We start from the raw sequence: 8,541 nt of genomic DNA, 5'->3' as shown, positions 1-8,541 counted from the left end.
CTCATTGAGAAGCACAACAGAGTCCACTGGCTGTAGAATGAGGTGAGGTCTTCTGTACATTCTCTATGAGAAAGAGATTTTATATGGAGCCTCTCTGCCCCTGAGGCCATTGGTGACTACTAAACTGAGTGGCTATGTGAGTTTGGAGATCTATATCTATATCTATCTATCTATATATATATATATATATATATATATATATATATATATATATGTATCTCACGGAATATTTGCTTATAATTAAATCTTTTCTTTTATGACCAATGAAAAGAAAATTTCAGAATTAAGTAAAACAAAAATATTTTCTACTTTCCATTAAATGTGGTGTGAGAATTCCATATAGATATTTATGCCTTTTGCAGAGTTAAATTATTGCCAATGTTTTTGTTTCATAAACTTTTATAATTCACCTTTCCAAACAAGCAAGTAATATGCTCAAAGAAACAATTAAAATGAAAAGCATCCATCTGAAAAACAGTATTTAACTTCTCAAAAAGTTTATTTGGAAGTTGGTTTTTTGAATTGAAGCAAATTTGTCCTTGTGAACAGGTATATTATGATCTAACTGGTTTCAGTGTCCCCCAGAAGGAAAAACCCTGAGAAGACTTCCACACCCTTGTGCCTTCTTAAGACTAGATAGATAGATAGATAGATAGATAGATAGGTAGATAAATATCTTGCTTTCCTCTTATATATTATAGTATAGGATATGGTAATTTAAACAGAGCCTAACCCAATTTTTCTAAGATATGGTAGGGGTGAAGGTGTTGGGATTTCTGTTTGGAATGTTAATTAATCAGATCAAACATCCTATACCCATAAGTACCACTTTGAAACCAATGTACCCATATTCATACTCCCTTCTGCAGCCAGTTCAGAGGGATCTGCTTGCCATCTGGAGAGCTCCAGCTCAGCTTATGCCAGATAAACTCCTCTGCTGCTCTATGAGCAGAAGAGCCATTTCTTATGCTCTTGTAAGAAATGTGTGGCTTTCACCCACTGTCAACCTGATGAGGTCAAACATAAAATGGTGATAGCACCCAGAGAATCATTTCTATACTCTTCTTGTTTTCTACATCAGCTCTGTCAGACTCAAAGCTGGAGACTTGCCCCAAGAGGAAGCTGGTATAAATCCAGTGGGTTCATGGACAAGTGATGGACCATCCAACTTGTGTTTTCATCTGAGAGAAATGTAACTGAAACATCATCTCTGGATTCATAAAGTTCTAGTAACATAAATATTTGTGGTACACTTGGAATAAAATTAAATGTGCTATAATAAAAAAATAATTAAAATCAAATAATCAACTCCCTTTTCCTTTGAAAGAAATGAAGTAAGTATCATAGAGGCTAAGAATCTACTCAAAAGCTCCTAGAATTTTTATCCCCTCTCCCACTTCCACCTCCAAATCCCTGGTACCCTAACTATCTTTAACAGTCAGAGACGGAAGCATCCGGGGTGGGACGTGTTCTACCACTGAGAACAGTCAATTTTCATCACCTTCTTTGAACAGAATTCCTCTCAAGTCTGGGCCAACGTCCAGGAGCCTTACCAATTTCGTATAGATCTTATATCCTCACAATTTATTTCACAGGGTTTTTTTTAAGTGCAAAGGAAGCAATTGGTAAATATCTATGTATCATTCTCATAGATACAACTCTACGTGGTTTTACCAAAGGTTCAATCACTGAGGTGCACACAACCAAGTTGTACCTTGTGACACCAAGGAGACAAGATCATTTAGGGGACACATGCCTGGGTTTCCAACCATCCTGATGCATAAATACAGCCATACTAGTTGGACAGCAGTTTCATACAAGTCACTTCTTATAATTTTTGAAGATTACAAGAAAACTACCATTACTGTGATGTTTCTGAATACTACCAAACAGATTCACTTATCTGTGATCTTCAAAAGAACTATTTATTCAATTATAAAAAACATTAAAATGGGGGCTGGGGTTGTGGCTCAGCAGTAGAGTGCTCGCCTCACACGTGCAAGACCCTGGGTTCAATCCTCAGCACCACATAAAAAAATAAATAAGTGAAATAAAGGTGTTGTATCCAATTACAACTAAAAAATAAATATTTTTAAAAAAACATTATAATGGCCCAGTTTTACCCCCCAAAAATAATAGAAGAATAAAATTCTTTAACACATGATAATTTTATGACATTTCACTGTATTTAATAAAGCTTTATTGGAACAGCCACATGCATTCATTTTAGTGTTGATGACAGCTACTTTTGCAATACAACAGCCAAGCAGAGTAGTTTCAGCAGAGACTGAATGGCCCACAAACCTAAACTATTTAAAGAAAGATTGGCCAGCTCTTTGTACAAAGCTTTACAAAAGTGACATCACTGTCTACTGAAATGCTGGTTACTATGTGAGTTGTCCAAATATTTACACCCCTAAGTGGAACCTGGAGAGCTCAGGGATGATATACATATGTTCTTTTACCTCACGGCTGACTGGCATTTTCTCCAAAGAACCCTGTTTTATAGTTGCTGGCTTAAATTTGTGGAATATGTATGTGAACTTTTGAATAATACAGTGTATATGAGAAAGAGCGACTTTCTTCTTGTGTGTTAAACAGAATAGCTTATGAGGTTGAAGATGTTAAGAGGACTCAAATCAAAGATCACAGCTTCGAAATTTTATTTAATTGTAAGTCTGCATATAAGGGAGAGGCTGATCTGATTTTATTTTTAAAAGAGTTACTATGGCTAAGACATATATTTATATATAGTATATCTTGTATATATTCATATTACATAAAGTATATACATTTAAGTATTATGTATATAATATGAATATTTAATATGGATATATATACTGACTCCTCAAGGAGAGTATTGTGAGTTTGAAGGTTATATTAGACTTTAATATAATAGAGGATATGTGAAAGGTTATCCATTCTGACCAATAGTTTTCTTGAGCCCACAATGAAATGTGCATTGGAGCAAAGGATTAACAAAGTTGAATGTTACATATATATTTTTTATTGATCTCTATGTGTTTTCTTTCTCAAGATTATCTAAATATAAATCTGTCATCATCTGCCTTTATCTTGTTATTGGGTAATGACTAGTAATTTTACAGCTCACAGACACAAAAAAAACTTCAGCTCCCCCAGCAAATCTAGCAACATCCCTGGCTTCATCCTCCTGGGCTTTCCTGGCACCAGGGAGGGGCAGATCCTCCTCTTTGTGCTCTTCTCCGCTGTCTACCTCCTGACCCTCCTGGGCAATGGCTCCGTCATCCACACTATTCACTGAGATCAGAGACTCTACACCCCCATGTACATCCTGCTGTCCAACTTCTCCTTCCTGGAGATCTGTTATGTCATCTCCATGGTCCCCAACATGTTTATTGACTTCCTGTCTAACACCAAGGTCATCTCCTTCTCTGGGTACTTATTCCAGTTCTATTTCTTCTTCTCCTTAGACTGTGCAAAATGGCTTTTCCTGGAAGATATGGCATTTTATTAGTTCCTTGCCATCTGAAGGCCTCTACATATCTGACCACTCTGACTTGGTAGCTTTATACCAATTTTGTGGTCAACTGCTGAGTTCTTGGTTTTCCCTGGTTCTTGATTCCCATTATCATAATTTTCCATTAACCTCTGAAGCTTAATAGTTCAGGGATGTTGCTAGAGTTACTGGGGGAGCTGAAGTTTTTCGTGTGTCTGTGAGCTGTAAAAACATTAGTCATTACCCAATAATAAGATAAAGGCAGATGGTGACTTCGATTTATATTTAAATACTTATTTTAATATTTAATATATTTTAATACTTCTGAAGCTTAATACTTCAGTTTAAGTGTCCACATAGTCCCATCACCCAGTATATCCCATCACTGAGGAATATAGAAATTTTTGCTTCATAATAATTCTGACAGAGACTTAGTGTCAAAAAATTGGCCATTGTGCCTTCAAACACAAAAGGCTTTTTGAATAAACATTCTGAAAGCCAAATATTTGAGCATCCTAGGATATAAATGTTCATCATTTATAAAAGTGTTGCTACCATTCAAAAGACAAAAATACTTCTACCCTATGAGAATAATGCTGAGAAAATCAATACATTCAAAAATCTTTCCATTGTTTATTGAATATCTTGTAGTCATATTATTAACAATGCTTGGTCTCACTAAAGATATCTCAAAAAAATAATAGAAAAACAATCCTGTTCCATACCTGAGATGGTATGTACCTGCCATGCTTACACATGCACACACAAAGAAGCAGAATGAAAATAAAGGGTCTAAATATGTGTGTCATATTTTAATCAATGCCTTAATTATTCAAAGGAAGCAAATTTCAAAATCGTGTCAACTTTTAGTGACATCTGCTAAAAACACTGAAATAACCAAAGGCAAAAATAAGGAGATGTATTCAAGAATTTCAGCATTTCACTATATACTTCCATGGTCTGTGCTTCTAAATTCTGGTCACAGTGAGAGAGTACATATTTATGTGGGTATCATGCTAATAGCACAGAGCTGACCAGGGAAATCAAATTGTTCCTTAATTTTTTTAAACAAAAAAATTTATTTAAAATTTTTGAATTAAGTAGCCCTTATTGAGCCATTGATTAAGTCAGTAGAAATAATATAAGAATTCTAATGCTGTAACTTTAATATTGACAAATTAAAAAATCCAAACTCAATAGGCTCAAAATATGAATAAAATTGAATGTGAAATAACAGCAGGATAAACATGTTTTACCTAAGCTGGTGTTCCTTTAGTGTTTGCACCATCTTAAGAGTTACCTGTGAATAAAAGAAAATAAATGTGTGCACCAAGAATTGCATGAGATAATGTGATTACCACTGGAGACTGGATCCCAGGAGCCCCTCATGAGCTCCCAATAGAAGGGAACACTGGGGATTGACAATCATGAAACAGAAAGCCCACTTTTGCAATCCACCAAAGACTATATCCCTTAAGACAAGGAGGTGGTATCAGAGCAACATAGATTAAGTCTCTCCTAGATAGTAAATATGCCAGTCTCTCTCCAAGCCTATGTGTACACCACCACTATGGTTGCTGGCTGCCTTCTGCCCTATCTGCCTTTTGCTGCAGTGAAAACAGAAGATGATGAGACAGAATCACCAATTCTTGGAGAAGATGATTTTAGAAGAGGTACAAGTATAAAACAACCCTAACCCATGCCCTTTAGCTCTTCCTTCTTTTGTGTGACTGAACAAACATAATCCCAAAAGTCACATGAATTGATGGAAAGAGATTCATCTTTACAAGCCAGAGCATTGGGAAACTCAGGGAAGTGAAGGACAGGAGGATGAGGAAGAACCCTCAGAAGTAAATAACTTCTGTCTTTATTAACCACAAGTTGGAATCAGGGAGAATGAGCTCTTTAGGGGAACAGATATTTTAGTGAAGTGATATTTGGAAGGTTTAACACAAAATGGTTATCAGGAGCAGGTCTGAAAGCCTTCTCTTATTACCACAATGTTTATTTTAGCAATGTTTTCTTTTTTCAAAGAGCAGGTGATCAGCCTCTAGGAGGGGAGAGCAATGGGATAATGGAGCACACTGGATTGGTGAGTTCACTCCCACTTGATATTCCTCACCAAATATTTCTTGCTGTTTTACTTTGTCCATGTGGTTTTGAGGTACTCAGAATTCCTGCTATAGAGAAAATGCCCACAGATATTCTATGCCTAAGAGGATCGACACACAGATTTTAAAAAGAGTCTTCAATTGGGGTGTGTTGTGAAAACTTCAAAGTCCCTTCCATCCCATGCAATAATCAAACTTATCCTTAAAAGGTATGACCTGGTGTGATCTGGAAAGTAGTATATTTTTAGCTAACATATTACTGAATACTCTTCACTATAAACTTCTGTAGTGTCTGGGACTGTATTCTGTACCTACGTTTACCTGAATAAGCATCACACTATCATTTGCACTTTAAGGACCAAAAGATGACTGTCCCTCATTAATGGAAAGCATCCTTAAAAATCAATCAAATATTAAGACAAAACTCCTGGCAAACAAGTCTTAGGTGATTCCATTGGCTTTGTTTTCCCTCTCTTGTGATGGAAGTCAGACCATGTCCCAAACTGAGTCTAACTCAGGGAGGAGGGTCTTGTGAGGATTCTCCCTTCACTTTCCAAACAACTCCAACCTTCCAGCTATAATGAGATTCAAGTGACTGAGGGAATGGAGAAACAAGAGAGAATTCCTATCCAGACAGACATTCTGTGTCTCCCACCTTTGCCTTGTAACACAGAGGTGTCTGCTTGGGAGTATGACATCTATGACCCTCTTCACTCATCCATAAATCAGGATACCAAAAATCTCCCAGAAATCCTGATACCCCACACAGAGATCTGAAATATCTTAAACTATATTCCAAATTCACTATCACTTCTTCTACATATAAGTCGACTTAACATAGATCAAGGTTTTACAGACATTTTATAAGCGTAAATGATGGAACCAAACTCAAAACCATTATGCAGATGTCTAAAGAGTCAAAGATTTCTGAGTGAACAAAATTTGTTGAACACAGAGGTAGGATGGCACTTTTGACACTTTATGTGTGGGTCATTGTACACACCAACACTGATAACTTCAACAGTAATGCAGAATGAAAAGTGAATAGCACAATAAGAGGTGAAATACAGGAAGACTTTATTGTGATATTCATTGTCTTTCTCTCTCTTCATTCCTCCTGTGATGCCTATAATTTGAGTATCTCATTCAGAAAATTCAATTATTATGAAGGATCTTTTTTATGTCATTCTAAGAAAGTGAATACATAACTTTTATATCTCCTTCACAAGTTCTACTTACTGTCAGTAACCATCTCCAGCTGCTTACCATAGATACTTAATTTGTGAGAAAATTCAGAAAAAAAAATGAGACAGAGTGAAAGGGTTCAGAGTCTGATATAAAAGCATTCTCACAAAGTTTGACAGTCATCAGAGTATAGTTATCAATATATTCCTCAGCAGTTTACTTAATAGAATAATAAAATATGAGTAATTTACAATCTCAAAAATAAGGGAACACATCAGAGGTTTAGGAAATGAGGTTATACATGATGTTATTTTTTCTTCTCTGCCCTAGGAAGCCATGAATGCATCAGGAGCCAACATGGTGACTGAATTCATACTTTTGAGTTTTTCCTGCTCCAGAGAGATCCAGGTCCTCCTCTTCATGCTGTTCCTTGTGTCCTATATCCTGACACTGTTGGGAAATGGGGCCATTGTCTATGCAGTGAAGCTGGACCAAAAGCTCCACACCCCAATGTACCTCCTGCTGGCCAACTTCTCCTTCCTGGAAATCTGTTACATCAACACCACTGTCCCAAATATGTTAGGAAACATCCTGTCCGAGACAAAAACCATCTCTTTCACAGCCTGCTTCCTGCAGTTCTACTTCTTCTTCTCCTTGGGTATCAATGAGACCTTCCTATTGCCCCTTATGGCTTTTGACCGATACTTGGCCATCTGTCAGCCTCTCCACTATCCCACCATCATGAGCAATCGTCTCTGCACAATCTTGGTGAGCCTCTGCTGGGTGACTGCCTTCCTCTGCTATCCAGTGCCTATCTATTTTATCACTCAACTCCCCTTTTGTGGCCCCAATACCATTGACCACTTTGTCTGTGACCCTGGTCCTCTCCTGGCCCTGTCCTGTGTTCCTGCACCTGGAATTGAACTTTCCTGTTCCTTATTGAGTTCAATCATTATCTTCATCACCTTCTTCTTTATCCTTGCCTCCTATACCCTGGTCCTCAGAGTTGTGTTTCGTGTGCCCTCAGCTGCTGGAAGGCGCAAGGCTTTCTCCACCTGTGGTTCTCACCTAGTCGTGGTGTCTCTGTTTTATGGAACTGTTATGATGATGTACATCAGCCCGAACTCTGGGAATCCAGCTGGGACACAGAAGGTTGTAACCTTGATCTACTCCTCGTTGACCCCACTTGTAAACCCACTCATCTACAGTCTCCGGAACAAAGACATGAAGGCAGCCTTGAGAAGAATTAAGATACTCACTAAAATTAGTCAAAATTCATGAGCGCTCATAAGTGGACCATATTTTCTCCCCATTTGATCTCCCCTATTTCCATCTTCAGGTGGCATTTGTGGCTTTATTCATTTGCATTTAGAGACAAAGTCTCAAATTCAACTTCTGACTATCAACTGATAGACAAGAACATACTAATTAAAGTAGACATCACTCTCAAATGAAGATTTGGTAAAAGGTAATTTGAATTAAATGACCTCCATGCCTCTATTTAGACTCTTCTACTCTAACCTCCAATAACTGCTTGCCCATTTTTTATGAAATCACTCACCTAATCCTTGTTCTCATAGTCTTTGACTTTTTAGATGACTTTATATTTCATTCTTGCACTTAGCTTTTCTGTTCTAATAATCTCTATTCTATTCCTAATGGAAGAGCGGAGAATGCCTTTTTAGCTCAGATGAAAGAAATTTGGTGCTTACCAGAAAACCATAACTAAGCCAAAATTTTATTTGACATCCAAGTAACTAGCAGCAA

At 37.1% G+C, this 8,541-nt stretch overlaps 1 protein-coding gene across 1 annotated transcript; it reads left to right on the top strand.

The window, feature by feature from the left end:
• Positions 1 to 7,110: 7,110 nt before the first annotated feature.
• Positions 7,111 to 8,055, top strand: LOC107137724 (olfactory receptor 11H6-like). The gene has a single exon (XM_015480175.1). It carries the CDS (start codon positions 7,111 to 7,113, stop codon positions 8,053 to 8,055), a length of 945 nt encoding a protein of 314 aa, XP_015335661.1.
• Positions 8,056 to 8,541: the final 486 nt, after the last annotated feature.

This window comes from Marmota marmota, unplaced genomic scaffold (assembly GCF_001458135.2).
Source record: "Marmota marmota marmota unplaced genomic scaffold, marMar, whole genome shotgun sequence".
NCBI lineage: Eukaryota > Metazoa > Chordata > Mammalia > Rodentia > Sciuridae > Marmota > Marmota marmota.
Note: the sequence above shows the minus strand (reverse complement) of the source record. Positions and strands in the feature narration are given on the sequence as shown.

What these genes read in the sequence shown, in the direction of transcription:
- LOC107137724 (XM_015480175.1), top strand. Translation starts at nt 7,111, where the DNA reads ATGAATGCATCAGGAGCCAACATGGTGACTGAATTCATACTTTTGAGT.